Source organism: Triturus cristatus, chromosome 2_2 (assembly GCF_964204655.1).
Source record: "Triturus cristatus chromosome 2_2, aTriCri1.1, whole genome shotgun sequence".
NCBI lineage: Eukaryota > Metazoa > Chordata > Amphibia > Caudata > Salamandridae > Triturus > Triturus cristatus.
In genome coordinates this window covers 508,695,891-508,718,689 of record NC_140582.1, presented here as the reverse complement: position 1 = coordinate 508,718,689, position 22,799 = coordinate 508,695,891, and the positions used below count along the sequence as shown (strand labels likewise).

Below are 22,799 nucleotides of genomic sequence, written 5' to 3'. Positions count from 1 at the left end.
AAATCCTGGAGGTCAAACATGAACACGCAAGGCGGTAACAGCAAGAGTGTAGAACTAATTACACAGCCACAATAGACACGGAGGTGTGCTTAATAGGAAAGAAGGGAAAACAAGGGCCAACTTGGCAGAAATCAAGTAACAAACAGCACAAGGAAACTGAAAGCTAAGACAGTGGAAAAGTAGCAAACTAGACACTGGAAGCAAGGTAAATGGGAATAAGGCAAGAACTGGGGAAAAAGTAAATAAAGAAGTAGAAAACTGTAGTGCTATTTCAAAGTACAAGGAAAGGCTAAGGTTCAGGGACTCCGAAAACAAGGGGTCAATTGAAAGGAGCACAGCTAATATGCTGGACTGAAGGAAACTGGGGCTTGGGTGTGCTGAATTCCTCCATCCTTGGCCTGCAGGAGTGGAAACAGAGCAGTGAACAGGGAAATTGAGGTATTGGAGTTTTTTTTACAAGAGCAGACTAGCTTCCTCAAAATCCAGCATTGATCTGTCATGGATAGGGATTTCAGAATAATGTCCAAAAGGTTAGACGTCAGTATATGCATAGAGTGGAAGGTCTGTAGCTTACTAGAACACTGGAAAGTCCCACAGTTAGGTCCCTCTGGAGATGGGCATGAGAGCACAGCAAGCAAATCATGATTCTATACCCCCGTCAAAGGATCTGAAATTAGAGCCAAAGCCTTGGTTCTTGTGAAATGTGTCCATTTCTTTCAGAGTCGCAACGCAAGGCACCAGAGAGCTATTGGCAAAATGTGACGTTCTGGGGTGTGGGATATCAAACAATAGAATAAAAAATGAGCATTGGAGGCAGAAATTTGAAGAGTAAAGCACATTGTTGGAGGAAGCAGGACTGAATGCAGACTTTAAGGGTCCAAAACCAGGAATGGAAGTTTCAGGTGTTGAATGAAGGATGCATGAGATAAAGATGATGGCATGCTAGAGTAGCACTCGGAAAATGAAGGCAGCTTGACTGTTGACTCAAACATGCATAGCATATTGGCAGGAGCACCAGAAGTCAAAGCAAGCATAGGGAGGATAAAGGAGCTAAAAGGAAGCATACTTGAAGCTCTGGTCCTGCAGAAAGTTCCCATGCATGAGGCTCTTAAAGCAGATATGTAGGAGGCTCTAGTCCTGAAGATTTACACGCTGAGAGTTCTGTCTCTGGGGCAGTCAGACTGTGGCTCTAAAGGTATTCATTCTGGGAGCTTAAAAAACATGCAGGCTGGAAGATTGGGTCAGAAGGCAGGCAGGCTGGAGGCACAGGCTCAGAAGGCAGGCTGGCTGAGGGCTACGGCTCTGAGGGCAGGCTGGCTGAGGGTTCAGGCTCTAAAGGCAGGGTGACTGAGAGCCTTAGATTTGAAGGCAGGCTGCCTTAAGGCTTTGAAGGCAGGCTGGCTGATGGCTCTGAAGACTATGCAAGGAGACATGCTGAGGACAGAGAGGCACAAGGTTGACAGACTTTTAACTCCGTGAGTAATAGTGGTTCTTGGACAGTCGATGCGTAATTGTCATTAGTGAAATCTTCACAGTTCCCTGGCACACAAAAACAATTTAGCCCCTTCATCAGCATGGCTAAGAATAATATTTATCTTAAAGTCTCAAATTACCAAAATATCCGTACCATTTGGAAGTTTACATCTCTTAGTCAGAGGAAATAGGTCAGAGATTACTTGGGGCCTGATTACGAGTTTGGCGGTCTTCCTGTGGGCTGCTATGCCAGTGCCCCGCAGGAAGACCGCCAAACTCATAGTCAAAACGCCTGCTGGATTACGAGTTGAATCTTGGCGGGCGGTGTGTGCTGCGGCGGTCCATTGGCAGTGCCTTTCTAAGGCTCAAAGAAGAGACTTAGAAAGGCACCGATGTGCGAGCGCCACAGCACGTTCCTGCACAGGAAGAACTGCACTGTGTCGTGCAATTCTTCCTGTACAGGAACAGGGGGTGCATAAATACAGGGAGCACACCATGTGCCCCACTGCATGCACCCCCATGCACAGAAGCGACAGGGTGCCCTGATAGGGCTCCCTTAGTTTCCTCACCGCCACCCTTTTCATGGCAGGCTCACCACCATGAAAAGGAAGGCAGTGAGGAAACTCATAATATGCTCAGTGATGCCACAATGGCACTGCTATCATATTACTTCCTTCGACCTTTGAGTCACCGCTGCAAGATTGTGGAACCCTGGCGGTAGAAGCGGTTCAGTGATGTTCCATCCTCCAAAGTGGTAATACGGAAGGTGGACCCCCAGTCTGACTATAGCAGGGGACATATTTTTATTTTCTTCTGCATTACAAGGTAGTGCAGATTCATCAGAGCACAGAGTACTTCTGTTTTCTGACTTTTTAATATGTGACATGTGTGAAGGAGAGAGAAAAAAAAGGAAGTCGGTATTGCCTTCCCTCCCAATCAGGAGGTTTGCTTCAGTTGCAGCAGTTAGTTCAAGTGCATGGTCTGAATCACAGGATATTATCACATCAGTGATTATGCGGGGCACTGGTTCAGGTTTTGTCTGTAGGGCAATGGTCTTTGTATGTGTTCCCTCTAGGATAGAACTAACCTCACTACCAGGATCAGAAAGTAAAGAGATGTTTTGTATGGTATCTGATATTTGGGGTTCCTTAAAAGTGAAGCGACACATCTCAAATGTAGTGCCTAGCTCTACTTTTGGCTGCAAAGTGAGCGGTCTAGGCGTTCTGTCCCTGGAACAGGAATGGGATTTAAGGAGCATCCTGGCGGGACCACGCCAATAGCATGCCATAGGCAAGCCCGTCTGTATCTGGATGCGGCCAGCCATGCAGCCAGTTTTGAGCCAGCTACACTTGAAAAGGGAACAAGACTGATTACTCCAGTAAGGAACTTCACAACTTGATGCCAACTACTGCCTATTCTAGTACTAAGTAGCAACCTCATGATGAGATGGGGGTGGTCTCCCTTTCAAATGTGAATCATGGGGGGGGATGGTCAGCCACCAGTGCGCTTACATGTGGACTCATTAATGCTCGTTCACTTGTAAAGCATGAACCTGAATTGAATCTTCCCCAGGAGTCAGGCATTGAACTTGGATTCACTTGCCCGCCTTGCTATAAAGCTGTGCACCAATTTAGGATGAACAAAAGAGGTGGCAGAGAAGCCATCATCTTTAGGGATAAATGGTGTGTTGAATTGTAACAAGTAGAGACTCCTTCAGGGATTGAATTGCTTGGTTTTTCATTAGAAGAAAGAAGTGGGTCTGCTCTGTCAGTACTGCTCTGCTACAGACCTCCAGGCTTTTCTCATGAGGTATCTCAATCTATCTAAAACTCCAATGCTAACTTGGCCTTGACCCACTCTAATGTCCTGGTTTTAGGTGATTTTAATATCTGGGCAGAAGATACTCTGCAGCACCATACTAATGACTTTTAACGGTCCTGTGAAGACTGTGGCTTACAGCAACAGGTTGGAGGCCCCACATATCAAAAGGCACATACACTCAACCTAGTATTTGCACCGCCTGGTATGGCGATGGTAGATGATCCGATCCAAGTGACCTGTTCGAGTCATTTATTAGTGCCAACTAACTAGACTTAACCTATTAAGCAAGGAGTATGTTGGAGGTAAGAAAGTGCAGGGCAGAGCTTAGTCAAAATTAGAAAAACTGGATGGTCAGAAGTTATTTGATACCATACTCTGCCACCTTGAAACAGATACAATAGTAGTTAATTATGATCGACTAGAGAAGTCAGTTGTTGACCCTCTTGATAATATAATCCCTCTATAACCAATTCAAACAAAAGCCAAACCTTCAGAACCTTGGTTTGCTGATGTTAAGAAGTTAAAACTAAAAGTTAGATCACAAGAAAGGCAATGGTGCAGATTTTATTTAGAGCAGGATAAAACACTTCTGAAAAGGGTGCTTCTTGATTATAAAAAAGAGATTAAAAAGGCAAAGGTAAACTATTTTACTAAAACTATTACAGAAGCAGTCAATAAAGTCTAAAAACGTATTTGACATTGTAAAGGACCTTGCCTCTCCAGACTGCTTAAAAACGATTAGAAAAGCTGATGATTTGGAGCTAAAGAGGAATCATGTGAACAAATATCAACTAGCGAGCTGCACTCTTAGTTCAAATACTGAGAACGTTTCCTGGAAGGAGATACCTGGGGTTTTGAAAAAGGTAGAATTGCTGGATGAGGAAGCATTTAGAAGGCTAGCTTTATAAAAATCTTCTGGCTCCCCATTGGATCTTATCCCTCCAAAAGTATGGAGGATAGGGCATTTGAACTTTTTCCAACATTACAAAAAATCAGGAGCCAGTCCTTAACGACATGAATTGTACCATCCGTGTGGCACCATTGTTAAAGAAACCCATGGCTGATCTGAAGAACTCCTCTAACTATTGTCCAATTTCTATGCTCCCCTACTCTATTAAGATCCTTGAAAAATATGTCAGTAAAATACTGGCTAGCTACTTAGAGCAAAATGATCTATTCGAGCGAGAGCAAATGGGCTTTAAACCAGCCCGTGGCACTGAGGCAGCCCTGGTAGTAACTACAAACGAGCTTAGAATGATGGTTGACAGTGGTCAGGTAGTAGTCTTGGTTCTGCTGGAACTATTGGCTGCCTTTGACACATTAGCCATAACATTTTAATTACCAGACTTAAGGAGCTAGGGATAGGTGGCGTCCTTCTTGACCGGATTGAAACCTACCTTACCTACTGGCAGATTTCTGGCAATATCTCTTCCCTCATATGTCTCTGAATTTAAAGCAATTCTCCATTGTATTCCTCAGGGGTCAGCTTTGAGCCCCATCCCGTTTAACATTTATCTTCGGCCACTTCTGGCAAGGATCAAATCTTTTGGGGTATCATTTGTAAACTGCACTGATGACACACAGCTTCTAGCGTCCATTGACAACAAGGATCCGGCTCAGTTTAATAAATGTCATGCCTGCCTAGTAGAGATGGCCAAATGGCTCAGTATGAACAGTCTCAAATTTAATTCCAGCAAAACTTAATCTCTGTGCTGTTCCTCTGGTAAAATACAGTATCCACTGCTGTGTAATTTTTGTCCGTGGTCAAAGGACACTAGCCCAAGTTCTGCGCAATCAGTTAACAATTTAGGAGTGCTGATCGATGACACACTCTATAGAGGTGCATGTCAACAGAACAGTGGCCACATGTCAGGGACTGTTGAGGAATTTGAGGAACATTTGTCTACCTCAACTCCCTCTTGATGGCAGCACCAGGCTACCTGTTCAAAAGACTTCATAGGCTAGATGTGCTTGCAGCTAAATTAGCCTTGAATAAAACCAGGTTTGTCTTGGTGACTGACCCTCTGAAGGAACTGTACTGGTTACCAGTAGGCAGAAATGAATTTTTAAGACCATGTGCTTATTTCACAAAGGTCTCAATGGGCATGACTGAAGCTTCTACAGGAAACATTCTGTTATTATAGACCCTCAAGATCTTTAATATTCTCCACTGCATACCTGGTTTGTGTGCCCAGTTTAAAAAAGGTCAGATTTGGCTGGAGATCCTTCCAAGTCGAGGCTACACAATTTTGGAATAGACTCACAAATTCTTTGAGATCAATTCCAGATTTGTTGAGTTTTAGAACAGGTCTCGAAAATTATTTTGTTGAAATATTACACCCGACATCGAACGGGGATGGCTCCAGAGGGGACCAGATTATTGATATACAATAAAATGGGAATACTGATAATATTTGGTAAACAATGTTTGCTCAATTATCCCCTCTTATTTAAAAAGAAATTCTATCAGAATACACTGAAAGTTCTGATTATCTTACGTTACCAGCATTTGAGTAACCAATGTCTGTCACTGGTACTCACAGAACATGTGTACTGTCTAGGGAGCAATGCCGATTGCATTTTGTTGCAGGGTATTGATTTCCAAGCTCTCCTTTTGCTATTCGCACACTCCAGAAACAAATGTTTCTAAAAAATAAGAAACAAACTTCACGTACACAAATTCTGTCCTAAAATTACAGAGTGGCAAAGCAATGAAAGAATACAGGGACTGCAAACTGCAGTTCAGTGTGGACATACATCAGCGATTAATGTTTTCTAAAATGTAGAAGTACAGGCAAAAAGAGGTCAATGAGTTATTCAATTCATCATGACGCCTGTATGAGACCTCCAAGTCATACATGTGTTAGAATCACTGTAGGCCAACTCAACCTTCCATCATTCAAACCCTAGATACTTGAGTACCACTGACGTGTTTAATAATGCAAACAGGGCTTAGAGATTTAAGAAAAAAAACTGTATGTAGCAATATCCAAATAAGCTTTGACAAAGCCAACCGGTCTTGCCGTGGGGACGTATTAACTCTATCAAAGCTGTTTGGAGATACTATACACCATCAACCAAAAGAAAAAAAAAAGAAAAAATGATGTGGCTGCAAACAAAAATGACACTTTAAGGCAGAGGGCCTGCAGCTATGGCGAAGAGGGTGGGTTGAGATTCTTTGTAGGCTAACCACCTGCGTTTAAACTTTATTCTACAAAGAACCAGTTAAGGTTAAGGAGGATCAGCTCGATGCAGATATACTTTTAGATGAAAAAAGAAGTTGAATGGTGCAGTGGAAAACTGCCAGAGTGGGTTGAAGGAAGATTGAGGAAAATCAGGACAGCATTTCAAAGGTCTAGCCGGAAAATGGTTCTATGGTGGACTGCAAATTTCATAACATCTGGGTGCACAAATGATTTGCGTTTTTTCAGTGCCATAATGTAGACGTTTGCCTTTTGTTATGTTACTTATGTGAGGAATCCTAAACAATTCCAGGTGAGCTTACAGCATGTACATGAGACAAAAGAATTTGGGAATAGTTAGGTGTTATAACAAATTTGTGCAAATTTTGGGTTAACTCTTTATTGAGAATTGTGACAGAATATTATTAATACAGTTGTTTGAGGATGAAGAGGACATTTTCATCCATCCATGATTAAATATTTGAAGGTACCAATTTGAAGGTTGAAGATGTCACATATTGAGGAGGTTTTTCAGAAAAATATTGATTTTGTTAGCATACTGGTAAATGGCGACCCCACTTTCCCTGCATACTTCAGAGACTAGTTCCTTATATAGATTAAAGTATGTTGGGGCAAGTATGAAACCTTTTGCAACCCCCAACAAGATCCTAAAGGGGTCAGAGGTATTACCTTAAATTTTTACAATTTGAGCTCAGTTTGATAAAACAGTAGAGCCAGCTTAGAAATGATCTTCGTATTCCAAACTCTTGTTCTAGTAGGGAGAAGCACTGGTTATGAACAACTGTATCAAATTCTCCCATGAAATCTACAAGAACCAGCAGACATGATTCAGATCCATTCAGGATCCAATAAACATCATCAAGACGTTAGTAGCTTTTCTGTATTTATATAGATGGGCAGTTTCCAGGTGATACATTTTCCAGTGTTTTGCCCAGCCACAATAGGTTGAATATCAGATGGTAGTTGGTAAGTATCTCTGGTTTGAGACTGAGCTTCTTTAGAAGAGGTGTGATTTCAGGAAGTTTGGGAAGATCCATCATTCAAGGAAAGAATTGCCAATTTTGTGCTAAGCATGAGCAAATTGTGGGAAGTTGGCATTGATGATGCTAATCAACACCGCACTTCTGTAAAAAGTGGTTAGTTTACGGTTCATAACAATTAGAGAGAGTTCCTTGGTGCTGACTGATTTGATCAACTGCCAAATGTTCATAACTTTTAGTGAAAAGCTTTTTTTATTTGAGAGCTTGGATTTATAATTGTTTCTGATCTTAAGGAGCTTGTTGTAGAAGAATGTTAAGAACTTTTGACATTTATTCTTTAAACAAATGGGAATAGAATTGGAATCATATGTCTTTGCCCCTGCCCATTTCAATCGACAGAGTTTCAGAACCTATGCAAGCATGTGGTCACCAATTGATTGATGTATGAAATATATCAGTGAGCCTCTAACAGCAATATTGAGCTGGACAGAGATCAAGCCATTCCTCACCATGCATTGGCAGCCATCTTTGAGTAGTTGTTGAACAAAAACCATTGCAAGATGGGCCGTTCGTGCATGCGCCTATATGCACAGACATGGACACTTTCTTAAAATCTTTTTTGTAAAGTGTAACAAAAAATACTCCAGTATGAAATCCTGTGTGTGCACATGCATATGCATGCAATGACCCTTTTTTAATTGTTATAGCAAAGTGTAAAAAACAAACTTTCAAATCTGGCCACCTCTGCAGCACACAAATGTACATGTATGGGTGGCCATCTTTGTTTTGTGTCATAGTTTACAAAAAACATTCAAAACAAGCAAGCAATGGCTAAACTAATAGCTTTGCAGCCCAAGCCAAGGATGCTGGCTTTGCCAATTCACTGACAAAAAATTGACCCTCAAAATGTTGCCATACAAAAATATCGTGACATAAATATCAATGTCTCAAATATCGCCATCCAATACTAAAATATTGTCACTAATATCGTAGTCTAAAATATCGTGTTTTAATATATATAAATTTAAATAGTCAACATTAAAAGTAAAACATATATAAATATGTACATATATTTATTTCCATATATATAATTTAAAATATTATTAAACTAATGATTTTAATTTATATTATGATGCAATAAATCTTTTTTAATGGAAAAATAATATATATATTGGCGCTGACGCTTGCATAAGATAGCCCATATAATCCTCGAAGTCCTTCTTCAATGTTAATGTTTGAGGCAGGATGTAAATACAGGGAAAATAAAATGTCAGGCACACCGTGAGAAAGCTGCAAAGCGAAACGCGTTGGTGAGGCGCTACCTCGCCCAGTAAATCTTTTCAACACACACTCCTGCGTGTCCTGGATTTCTTTTGAGAAAGCAAAAGTTGGTGACTGATATATATATATATGTATTATCTACTGGCGGTCGCCAGTAGATAGTTATAGTTAGGACCGAGTTTCCAAAAGAAATCTGAAACTTCTATTTTGAATAACTTTGGCGCCGGTTGACGAATCCTCGCGAAATTTTCAAAACTAATGGGGCGCTCCGCTCAGCTCCTACCCTGAAAGTCTCGGGGTGATTCGTCAAGCGGGAGCTGAGAAAAAAGGGGGGTCCCAAAACGCGTTTTCCCCATGCATTTTCCCATAGGACCTGTAGTCGAAGGTACAGCCCGAACGGCTGAACAGAATTACTTGAAATTTGCCAAAGAGGTAGTCCTCAGTTCAGGGATGTGCCTTTTGCATATATGGAGTCAATCTGTTCAGTAGTTCCTGAGAAAATTGCAGTTAAAAGCACATAAATATCTATAAGCGCGCACCGTGCATGCACCTTAACGTGCGCGAGCGTAATTCTGATTGGTGGTTTCATGTCAGTCAACGTTCCAATCGGTCGAAATCAGGAAGTGTCGGACGCTATTTTGTGTGTTGTGTGTGTGACAGGGAAAAAGAAAGGTGGAGAACGTGAAAAGGGGGCAGGGTAGAGAGTTCCTGACCCCCTAGCCTTTGTCAGGGGGTCCCTGAAGGACCCCAAAGGGTGAAAAAAACATTTTTTTTTTTTTTTTTAAATCGCGGGGTGCGCGCACGGTGAAAAACCTTTAAAAAAAATATATATAAAAAATATAATAAAACATACATAACTTAGCATTTAAAAAACCGTACAAATTCACTTAAAAAGCCATAGGTTTCACACAAGTTATAGTTAGGAATTAGCATTTAAAAAACCTTGCAAATTCACTTAAAAATCCATAGGTTTCACACATGTTATAGTTAGCTGGACATTTCACTCGTAAAAAACCATTGAAATTACCCCGTTATAGTTAGTTCAGATAACTATAACTCGCGCCACTCCATCACAAGGATGATGTCATCAGTGATGTCATGAGTGATGCCACTGACCATGTCATAAGTGATGTAATATGTGACGTCATGAGCAGTGGATTGCGGTCGCGCGAGTTATAGTTATCTGAACTAACTATAACGGGGGAATTTCAATGGTTTTCTACGAGTGAAATGTCCAGCTAACTATAACATGTGTGAAACCTATGGTTTTTTAAGTGAATATATATATATATATATATATCAGAAAGACTACTTCCAACAGCCTTGAGAATCCTTCAACTGCTACAGGAAAGAGTACACGAGCCTGGAATTTGTGCTGGTTTCTTTATTTGCCCAGAGCGACGGCCATAACGTTTCGGCTCCGTGGAGCCTTGATCACATGACAGCAAATAGTTCGTGAGGTAACAAATTTAAAGTGAAAGGTGTAGGTCACATGGGGGGAATCACTTTACGTTTGCAGTCATAGACATAGACAAGAGTAAAACATCGTTGGTAAAAACAGAAGAAGTATCCAATCGCTAATTTACCAGTGATAATAGCTCAACAAGTAAAATAATAAATAGCTCAACACGCAAGTAGTGATTTAAAATGTCGGCTTGAATGCTTAAAGATTCGGAAAGGATAAGAGCAATTGTCTATTGTGAGACCTGGAAATAAAAATAACCAGTTGCTCATGATTACCAAAATACCATACAGATGAATTACAAACATGCTAGTCAAACCATAATGCCATAAAACTGCAAAATACATGTAAATAAATATATAAATATATATTAAAAACATTTTAGGCATAAAAACATTGCTGATTGTGGTTAATTCAAGTTGTCCCATGAACCCCTCTTATTGAAAAAGTGAATAATGTGAGAAAGAAAATACTATAAAAATGACTAAGCTGATAAAGTAAATATAAAAAAACATGTGGATAAACATGTTTATCTAAAGTGCCTGGATTCTTAGTTTAAGGGATATTGCATACCCAAGGTAATTGGAAAGATTTATTCTATATGCAGTTCCCATCCAGAAGTTGCACAGGGATAGGGGTAATTAGATAGGTGAATACCACTTAGGTGGAATCGGTGGCATTAAAGGTAAATACATGGATACAGTAGACTCCCAGTTGGGAGAGCTGGACTAGTACATATAGAGATCATACTATTCGATGGGACCGGAGAAGGTTTCATAATAGTACCTGTGTGATTGAATTATCATGGTCAAACGGACAGCATATGGGCAATAGTGGGTGCAGAAATGGATCACAGGCTGGGGAACAATACATTCTATAATGGCAACCGGATGTGCAAATCTCATAAATTTTACATGGGATAAAGTGCATTGTGTCAACAATAAATAGTAAAATACTAAATAAATAGCCTAAAAAACATTAAATAGGATTGTGACAAATGACTAAAAATCCGTAAAAAATGGCTAAGAACACATCAGATAATACAGGTTTCCCATTAAAAAACAGTAAAAGAAGTGTAAAATCAACCCAAGCATGTATGCATGTCCTCTGTCATGTTAAGACCTGTGGGGACCTTGGTGTTCAATTGTAGAATGTATCTTGTTTCCAATTTACGGAGGTTCGACTCTCGATCCCCACCCCTTCTACTAGGTTCAATACAATCAATTACATAGTAGCTTAGGCCCCTATTGTCACTATTATGTGTTTCCCTGAAATGGCGTGCCACGGGGTAGGTGTTGTCCTGATTGGTAATAGCACGCAAGTGTTGTAAAATACGTTTGTGTACCGCTAGCTTCGTGCTGCCTATGTATTTCAGGTTGCATGGACAAGTGAGGACATATACAGCAAATTCTGTCTTGCAGGTCAACAATTTATTGATCCTGAGCTGCCTCATGCTAAAAGGATCAATATAGGTTTTAGTGTTTATTCCATGAGAGCAGGCTTTGCAGGTTTTGCATTTATAAAAACCACTGCTGAGCTGTAGCCAGGACGTTTTGTCAACCGTTTCAGGATTAGTGTTGACCAGTGCTTGTCTCATAGTGGGGGCTCGGCTATGTGTAATAGAAGCCTGACGCGGTAGTAAAGAACCCAGTACAGGGTCACTACGTACTATGGGCCAGTTTTTGTTAATGATTTTACGCAAATCAGTCTGTTGTTTGCTATAGCCCATGATGATCCTAAAATTGTGACAGGAGTTCTTACTGGGCTCCTCAGGATTAGAGGGCACCAATGCGTTGCTAGTTACTCCGCTGATGGGTCTTAGTAGATCTTCACGATTCAAAGCATTGGATCGGACTATGGCACTTTCAATGGTACTAGCCGAGTAACCCCTCGCCCTAAACCTGAGTTTACTGTGCTCCTGGGCTATCTGGAGATCCTTATCATTGCTGCAGATTCTCCTCAGTCGTACCATCTCCCCATAGGGTATACTATTTATGAGGTGGGGTGGATGTGCACTCGTGGCATGAAGGGTTGTATTGCCTGCTGTGGGTTTACGGTGTAGCCTAGTTTCTAGTTTGCCCGCATGGGTGTACACCTCGGTGTCTAGAAAAGTGACTTGTGTTTGGCTACATGTGGCAGTAAAATGTAAGTTAAGATTGTTCACATTTATACTTTCAATAAACCCAAGTGCCTCCTCCAGCGACCCTTTCCAAATAACAAAAAGGTCATCGATGAATCTTAGCCATAGGACGACATTGTCAGCGAGGCACTGTGCATAGTCCTGGCGAAGGGTAGTTTCCTCCCAGTACCCCATGTGGAGGCAGGCGTAGCTGGGGGAAAAACTAGCCCCCATTGCTACGCCCCTCAATTGTCGATATAGTAAGCCATTAAACATAAAGTTGTTGTTGAGGAGGCAGAGCTCAAGCATCTCGGTTAACATCGCATTATGGCTTTCAAAATGGGTGGGTTTGCGTGAGAGAAAATACTTGGTGGCCTGTATGCCATCTTTATGGCTAATGCTGGTGTAAAGGGATGTTACGTCTAAAGCCAACATCCAATAGCCATCCCTCCATTGGACTCCATTGATCTTTTGCAGGAAATCCCCAGTGTCCTGTATGTATGAATCCAATGATCTGACAAAGTCCTGTAAAAAGTAGTCAATGTATTGCGATGTTTTCTCATACATACCCCCACGTGCTGAGATTATAGGTCTGCCAGGTGGTTTGACAGGGTCCTTGTGAATCTTAGGGATAAAATACAGCGTGGGAATTACAGGGTTGTCTTTTTTCAGGAAGCTAAATTCCGCTTCCGTAATGAGCTTGTGCCCCCTCCAGTTGGCCAATTTGTCCCGGAATTCATTGTTGGCAATCTGGATGGCCACCGCCGTGGTACGAGTGTAACAGTTCCTGTCATTGAGCTGGATGGAGGCTTCGTGGTCGTAGAGTTCCTTGGTTAGTAGAACGATATTGCCACCTTTGTCGCTCTGGCGGATGATAATCTTTTTGTTGCTTTTAAGTTTGCTGATGAGTTGACTGTATAGCCGAGATTGTCGGCTATAGCGTGGCTTCCTAGATTGAATTTTGGTATGCAGGGCTTTAATCTCCGTTGTTACATTATCATAGAAGATGTCGATGGCATCATGGGGCATGATAGGGGTGTATGTAGATTTCGGTCTAAAGGGCGTAGTAGGCCCCCTGGAGCTGGAGCCATCTGTGCAGTCCGCACTGATTCCTGTTCCCTCCGTGTCCCAAAGATCCTGAATTGCCTCCTGCAAAGCATTGTCGTTGTCAGGGTCGGGAGGGTTACGTTTATTGCTGCGCATCGCATATGATTTTTTGAGTTTGAGCTTCCGAACAGCTTTGTACACATCGCACCGTACAGAGGCATAATCAAAGTTGTTTTGAGGGGCAAAGGATAAGCCGAGTGCAAGTATTCTCTTGTCTTCATCTGTGAGCTCTAGGGATGTCAGATTAATGATGGTGTTGGCATCCTCACTCGTTATTGGTTCTTTGTCCAATACCCCCTTCCTCTTCTCCTGTTCGGATTTGCGGCGTTTCTTCCTTGCCCTCTGCCTCTGCCGGGATTTGAAGTTTGAATGCTTCCGGCCGGGTTCGTCATTGCCGGTCTTGGTCGTAGGGTTTGCCTCCTCTCCTCGCATAAAAAATTCATTTCTTGTGCTGGAGAAGGTCTTGGTATTGTTCCCGCTGCCAGGTTATCACGTAACTCCGATTCGGAGTCGCTACCACCCATTGAGCTGAGATCCGATTGTGTTGTGTCATTGGAGGCAGTTCCTTTGTTCGGGCCCCGGCTGGTGGGGGCCGCTTTGAGCTTTGAAACTCGCAACGCATCGTATCTTTTTGAAAAGGTGAAGATTTGGCCCAGTTGGTAGTCATTGCGGTCGCGTTGGAACTTATACGCTTTTCTGTCCATGATTATTTTCTCTTCTTTCTTGAGCCTATCTGTCATCTCTTTCCTTAGTTTAGCTTTCTCCTCTGAGTCCTCAAATGTATCCAATTCCTCATTGAGAGTATCAATTTCTTTGAGCAGCTTAGCCCTGTCGATATCAGCATATTTTATCAATATTAGGACCATTTTACGGGACGATTCCAAGTTCGTTTCAGCCCATTCACGCATGAGCTCGGGATTAGGGCTTTCGTAGCTGGGTGCCGTGAGGATACGCAGCCCGCGGGGGGATATATATATATATATATATATATATATATATATATATATATATATATATATATATATATATATATATATAATTATCACTCCAAAGCACTTCCAGGCACCAAGCAGGGAGACGGACAACTTCTTTTCGCTGTGATGATTGCCGTGATGGCGTTTATTATTTCAATTAGTGCAAAACGGTCATAACGCATTTCGGCCAACGCAGTGGCCTTACTCACATGATATATATATGAAACAAGTATTCGGCTCTCCCTACTGCCCAGCCGGCGAAGAGAGAGTCACGGACCCCGAAATATCGTTGCAAAAATTCAGGTCTTTATTTGTTCTTCACAGCTTATGACTCGTTTTGGATAACAAAGTATCCTTGTTCACATATATAGTGTGACTCAGGAGGGATACAATTTACTAGTCCCACTCCACACAGTGCAACAGTAGAGAAACTGTTGGATTACACAGGGGTAAAATTTAATATTCCCACTTCCAGTCAGTGCAACAGTAGGGAAAGTGGTGGATTGCAGAGAGCTAAAATTTACTATTCCCACTCCAGTAAGTGCAACAGTAGGGAAAGTGTCGGATTGTGGAGAGGTAAAAATGTGCTATTCCCACTCCAGTCAGTGCAATAATAGGGAAAGTGTTGTATTATGGAGGGGTGAAATGTACTATTCTCACTCCAATCCGTGCAATAGTAGTGTTGTATTGCAGAGTGGTTAAAATTAACTATTCCCACTCAAGCCAGTGCCATATTCGGAAAAGTGTTGGATTCCGGGGGACTCCTGTCAATGCAGCAGTAGGGAAAGTGTTGGATTATGGACGAGTAAAATTTACTATTCCTACTTCAGAAACCGACTAATTAACTTGAAAAAAATAAAATACTTTCAAATACATACTAAATAAAACAATATGCAAATATAAAAAATCTAAATATTTTTTAAATAACATTAAATTTGTATTATAATGTTCAATACATCTCTTAAATCACCACAAATATCATAATAATTAAACTACGAAACTAGGAGGCTCATTATGATGGCGAGCGGACATCAGTCCGCCCACCATCATAACGGTGATGGGACCGCCCGCCAGATGTGCGGCGGTCCCACCAGTGCAATTAGGATGCGCCCGCCATACAGGCGGGCGCATCCTGGCCTTTTACCATTGCGGACGGAGCTGCTGGCTACAGCACCATCTGCAATGGTAAAAAAGCATGCACAGCATTTCCCTGCACCCCGGGGCAGGCACCACACGGTGCCTGCCACTTGGTGCAAGGAACTGCAGGGTGTACCCCCCAGTGCACCCCCTCCGCAACGGGCCCTCAAAGCCAATACCCTCCAGCCTCCACAATACCGACATCCTAATATGGTGGACGGTACCTGCTAGGCACCGCCATCGTAACGATTGCCACCGGTGGAAAAGCGGCGGACAAACTTTGCGTCCGCCGTGATACCCACCACCATCCTAATTTGGTGGTGGTTAAATCTCATTACGATGGCGGAACGATCGTAATGAGCCCCTAAATTCTCAAAAGATATTAACTAATGAATAGTGTTATTTACATTTTAAAAGCTCAACACAATTAACACATGCAATAACAGACAAAATTATAAAACATTCATTAACTAACTATTTTTACATTTATTATTACTGAAATAAGTTTCTACCCTATATTTCTACAATTTCACAACACATATTTAAAATTAATTCTTCAAATGATATTATTTACATGTTACATAATGAAATCTTTATTAAAATATTATTAATTAACAAATACTAAAATAATTCAATTTAATTACCTCCCCACCCTTTATACATACAAATGAAACAACCCACACCTAATATATAAATTAAAAAATATATTATTTACATCATTTTCATAATTAATTGTCAATTAAACAATTATCATTAAAGATTAACTATCAAAAAAATAACTTCCCACCCTTTACTCCTAGAAATGACACAACTCACACCTAATATATAACATAATGAATATTTTAGTTACATATTTTACATAATTATTTATCATTTCAATAATTATTATAAATGAACATTATTAATTATTATAATTAATTTCCTACACACCCTGACATACAAAAACAACACACACCAAAAAAACCAAAATTATTGATTACACAATTTACATAATTATCAATTACATTATTAATATATATTAACAATTATTAATTCATTATAATTAATTTACTGCGCACCCTAGACCGCTACAAAACACACAACCCGCACCTGAAATGTAATTTTTTTTTAAATTAATTGAACAATTAACATAATGAATTATCCATTACATAATTAATATTCAGTAAATATGTATTAATTAATTATAATTAATTTACTTATCACCCTATACCCCTACAAAACACACAACCCGCACCTGAAACTTAATTTAAAAAATAATTACACAACTAACATAAATACTTATCAATTAAATAAAAAAGTCTTAATTATTAATTATAATTATTTACTGCCCACCCTGTACCCCTATAAACCCCACAACCCGCTACAGTACTAAAAATAAAATATATATCAACAAATCTATCACTCCTTTCAAGTAACCAGAGGACACAGCGGGGATGCGTTTGGGAGTTCCTTTAATAACAATTGCTCGGCATAATGCATTTCGGCTTGTGTGTGCCTTACTCAGATGCCGCCTGCTGTTAAAGGTTCCATTTTGCCTCTTCCCTTGAAATGCTATGGCCCTCCCTTTTGTAGGAGGTCTGCTGGCTCCACTTGATCGGATGCAGCTGCAGTCTGGTGTTGGGGACTGCAACTGCCATAATTCCATGTTCCGGTAAGTACCGCTCGTGGAGTCAGGAGTCCGCTCCCATGAGCGCTGCTGTGCCTGGCAAGGGAGGGGCTTGATGTTAAAAAGGAACCCCTAAATTAATGTCCAGGACTCCCTTGGGTCCCCAACGTTCTGCCCCATTCACAAAGACAGACCGGGCCGTGAAACGGGAATGTAATCTTCCTGTCTCCCTGTGAAGTCACGGTCTGTACCTGACAGCGGCCACTAGCCTGGCCTGCTTCTGAGGCGGTCCTGCGGTATCCGATCCCTCAGTAAAGAAAATTGCCACGTTGCCAACAATCCACAGGACACTTGAACAACGGGTCCTCTAACATACTTGCTGGCAGCGTGTGAAAACACCAACAAATTGATCACTCCTTTCAAGTAACCAGAGGACACAGCCGGGATGCTTTTGGGAGTTCCTTTAATAACAATTGCTCGGCATAATCCATTTCGGCTTGTGTGTGCCTTCCTCAGATGCCGCCTGCTGTTAAAGGTTCCATTTTGCCTCTTCCCTTGAAATGCTATGGCCCTCCCTTTTGTAGGAGGTCTGCTGGCTCCACTTGATCAGATGCAGCTGCAGTCTGGTGTTGGGGACTGCAACTACCATAATTCCATGTTCCGGTAAATACCGCTCGTGGAGTCAGGAGTTCGCTCGCATGAGCGCTGCTGTACCTGGCAAGGGAGGGGGTTTGATGTTAAAAAGGAACACCCCTAAATTAATGTCCAGGAATCCCTTAGGCCCCCAACGTTCTGCCCCATTCACAAAGACAAACCGGGCCATGAAACTGAAATGTAATCTTCCTGTCTCCCCTTGAAGTCACGGTCTATACCTGACAGCGGCCACTTGCCTTGCCTGCTTCTGAGGCGGTCCTGCGGTATCCGATCCCTCGGTAAAGAAAATTGCCACGTTGCCAAGAACCCACAGGACACTTGAAGAACGGGTCCTCTAACACGCGTGCTGGCAGCGCGTGAAAACATCAACAAATCGATCACTCCTTTCAAGTAACCAGAGGACACAGCGGGGTTGCGTTTGGGAGTTCCTTTAATAATTGCTCGGCATTATATATATATATATATATATATATATACAGTTTCACAAGTGCCAAAGCTCAGGACGCACTCTCCATCAGTAAACCTCCGTAAATTCAGGCAGCAGCGCAGTCAGCAGAAACATAGGTCAATCAAAATTGCCTTACGCGTTTCAGACTTTTCATACGTCCTTGATCACAGGCATGAGTGGCAGCATGATAAATGGCAAAAGACTTCTGATGTCATTCACTCGTACCTTTTATTGCCAACAGGTGCGGCTTCAAATGGTGTCAAAATTGCATTATGGGATCAGTAGTCTCTAAGTGAATACCACGGTTCGTAATAAAACTCAATGCTGTCATATCAATTATAACAAAACAATACAGCCATTAGTGGGCTCCCCATGCTCAGCATGCTGCGTTGCCAAAAATATTCTGCCAAAGCTGATGTACCGAAGCAGGCTCCCAGCATCAGGAGCCCGTCAGCCCGCTTTCGTCCACGGTGGTGCAGTCCTCACGGCTGACCTGCCGTGTAATTTATCCAGTTTCACAAGTGCCAAAGCTCAGGACGCACTCTCCATCAGTAAACTTCCGTAAATTCAGGCAGCAGCGCAGTTAGCAAAAACATCGGTTAATCAAAATTGCCTTACGCGTTTCAGACTTTTCGTACGTCCTTGATCACAGGCATGAGTGGCAGCATGATAAATGGCAAAAGACTTCTGATGTAATTCATTCGTACCTTTTATTGCCAACAGGTGCGGCTTCAAATGGTGTCAAAATTGCATTATGGGATCAGTAGTCTCTAAGTGAATACCACGGTTCGTAATAAAACTCAATGCTGTCATATCAATTATAGCAAAACTATACAGCCAATATATATATTAAAATTTCAAAACTACTAACAATTAAAAAACGATATTAAAAAACATTAACATGAATTAAACAAACATTTTATAACATATACAATAAAATACATAAAAATATTTAAAACTCGATATTCTTTACAACATTTATGAGTTCTATATTTTTGTAAACACCATTAATGATTTCGATATTGTTAATATAGATCCTACCTCACAATCGAAATTCTTGCACACCATGGGGCAGATTTATGAGGGACTTGCGCCCCTTTTACGCCGCCGTTGCGTCACTTTTGTGACGCAGCGGCGGCGTAAACCCTGCGCCATGTTGCGCCCTATTTACATCGTGACGCATCTATGGAGATGCGCCACAGTGTAAAGCCCTGCGCCACATGAAACCTGCGTCAGGTTTCATGTGGGCGTGTCTACTCAGGGGGGGGCGTTCCGTCGCACGAACGCCCCTGAAAAGTGACTCAGTGAAATCTATAAGATTTCACTGAGTCACTTTCCCAACGCTGATGCGTCAAAACCCTGCGACTGCTTGAAGCAGGCGTAAGGCTTGACGCATCATGTTAGGGATAGGGTAGGTTGGAACAGTGCTGGAGTTGCGTCACGCTTGCGACGCAACTTCAGCACTGCGCCAACCTTACGCCGGCAGATGCGTCACGTATCTGCTTGTCCTTGCGCCACGATGCGCCGCATTGTGCCACCGCAGATGCGCCGCATTTACAAGGGAAACTTGCGTGACGCATCTTCCCTGGCGCATCCATGCTGATTTGCAGGGATGCGCCAGGGAACATAAATCTGCCCCCATATTTCTGTGTGATAATTCAGACTTGATATTTCTGTCAGACGATATTTTAATTCCAATTTTTTATCTATACACCGTCATTGTCACTGCTTGGGTTTGATGAGATGGTTATGTTGCAGTTTCATCTTCACTGTCCACAGAACAAACTGAGTGCTTGTCCTACCCTTGTTGATTTTCTACTAAGGCGGAATAAGAAACAGCTAAGTAAATCCTCGCTTATAAAGTTTAAAAGTAAAATTTAGAGGTTATAATATTTTGAAGGTTTTAAATTTGAGCGAGTTTGAAATTTAAAATGTAAATGGTACGAATGTTGAAAGTTAGGAATGACTGAGGTTAGGGAGTTTTTGCGCTACATAACTTCACAAAGCAAGCAGAAGCGATATCCCGAAATTTTACACACTCCTTTACAGGGCTCGAACAATATGGGCCGCACGCGCAAAGGAAGAAAGACATAGGTATGTTGTCGGACTTGTGAGCATAGCTGAGTCTTTCTATCTTATATAATACACTATTCGAAATTAGAATGTTAAAGTGTTCTCTGCAGAATCACTTACACTTGAGAAATGGAAAAGTCCATCTTTTCATATTTTATGACACCCCAGTAAGTGCGTCATCAATCAGTATTCCCATTGTCTGTGTGTAAATAGTGCTAGCAAAGGGTTCTCTCTGTGTGCTTTACCTGTGTTGATTGTTCAGGACAGAGAGTTTCTGGTTTAAGGAGTGTAAATCTTATAAGTGTCCTATGGATGTAGGACATTCTCCTGAAACCAGAGTATTTCCCAATTGAACTCTATTCTATTTTACTTCTAGCTGTTTTACCCATGGTGCCTAGAAACAATTCAGTTATGTACTGTGCGCTTTACAAAGAACTAAATATAAACATAAAACAGACCCTGAATAGTCTATCTCTGTTTGGGTCTGGCCTTTTAACCAGCTAGTACATATAAACATTACACGCAGCACTTGCTAATCTTACATTTCTTACCGTTTGGCCTTCAGGTATCATGGAAATGTCTTTTTTTATGCTCTGTGTGCTAGGCGACAGTTTTGAAACCCCATTTTCACCTTCTTCATCTGAGCATAAGTTCTCTTTTAGCAATTGAAGAAAAGGAAATTGCACCAATAAGAATTTGTACCTTGGTTGCTCATGTTTCATAGTTCTTTCATGTGCAGTGTCTCTGACAGTGAAACATTGACAAAAGAATATATTTATCTATTTAAGCTTGACAAAGGTAATGTATTATAGATACCATGGACTTCATAGTTTAGCTGCTCACAGTGTTTCCCTTTTTTCTAAATTTGGTTCAATCTAGGATTCATTTGATCAGCGACAAAGATGTCAAAGAGCATCATTTGCAGATGAGTATCAAAGAAATGTCAACAGATGAGACTGCAGTGTAAGTTCGGTCTTTGTAAACCATTTTGATATAATGTGTTGCTGTAAATGAGACCGTGTATTTACAAAAGTAAGGGCCATATGTATGAAAGGGTTTTACCCATTCTCTGTCAGTGGAAAAGATGTGTTCTTACATATGGCCCTAAACATATTAGTAACTGCTGACTTTTGATGCATTATATAGTTTTAGACTTATATGAATATTATATTTGCAGCGTAGCTCATCCGGAAGTCAAAACGTTTTCAAAGCTTGCACACTACTCTTAAAAAAGATTGTCACAATGTATATCCCAGTGTCACGGTTTGGAAAAAAATACATTGCCTCTTACAAAACGTTGTGCTAATTTTTTTAAATTTTTTTTTTTGTTTCAATTTTTTTTTGATGAAGACACAAGCAACAGAAAAACATCCAATACATGAAGAAAATATCATTAATGTATATTAAAAATAATAATAATAATAAGATAAACGTTTAATAAATATTGCTATGACAACAGCAAGTGGCATATACTAAATATAAATTAGGAAGTGGTTTATTTCAAGCAGCTATGTGAGACCTATCTTTATTGAGATAGTGCATAAAAACATGCACATGGGCTTAATACCATTATTTACATATATGTATGTATATTTTTATGAGCAGTGTGCATATTTGTTCTGCCTGTCCTTTTTTAGGTCTCGCATAGGGCAGCGCATGCGCTGCCTCTACGAGGCATCAAGTAATCTGTATTACTAGTGAAACTCCACCCATTGTGTGTCTTTGTTTTGTCACTTGCCGTTGGTGGAAGCTGGCATTGCTGTTCTTATCTTGCTCATTGTTGGCTGGTGGTCTGGTATGTCACTTCCGTTTTCTTCTATTTCTGGAGGAAGCAGCATCGACCAACTACAGTCAACTTACACTGCTGGCTGTTATCTTTTTATTTAGGGACTACTTTTTTCTTTGCTGCACGCATTTCCACATCTGGCAGCTTCCTGCCCTCACCCATGCTGTTTATTTAATATGCACGAGATCTCAGATTATTTATTCATAATTAAATGATGCAGCCCACACCACGTCTCGAACCCTGTTCTCCTGCTCCAAAGTCGGCAGCGTTATAGGTTGAGCCACCTCCTCGCACCATTTGCTTTCACTTGTATGTTTCCCTTGATCATCCACCATTTTTTGCTTTATGCTTGTGTCAGTGCTCACTGCTCCATGAATGACTGTGTCGTCCCCTCCACCGCCACCGACCCTCGGTGTCGTCCCCCCCCACCACCACCACCACCACCCGTGCCTCGCTCCTTGTTTGTTATTTCTATGGAGTTTACTTAGCTTTCCCAGAACGCATGGCTCGTAGCTCCTCATCCACGTCCTGCCCCCGGGGGCTGCCTAATGTTGCAGCACGAGCCTGCTTTCACTTTTAAAACATGGCGCACACATTTAACGATGACTCCCGTGTCTCGCAGTAATTAATGTGGCAAGAAAAGGCAAATTATGCTGCTTACTGCTGCACATTTTA

At 41.3% G+C, this 22,799-nt stretch overlaps 1 protein-coding gene across 2 annotated transcripts in view; it reads left to right on the top strand.

The window, feature by feature from the left end:
- TTC29 (tetratricopeptide repeat domain 29) overlaps window positions 1-22,799 on the top strand; it is a 1,075,828-nt gene that overhangs the window by 112,427 nt on the left and 940,602 nt on the right. For both annotated transcript variants that reach the window (XM_085643268.1, XM_085643267.1), the window contains exon 3: window positions 21,218-21,301. In XM_085643268.1, coding sequence (XP_085499394.1) covers window positions 21,218-21,301 — 84 coding nt within the window. The remainder of the gene's footprint in view (window positions 1-21,217; window positions 21,302-22,799) is intronic.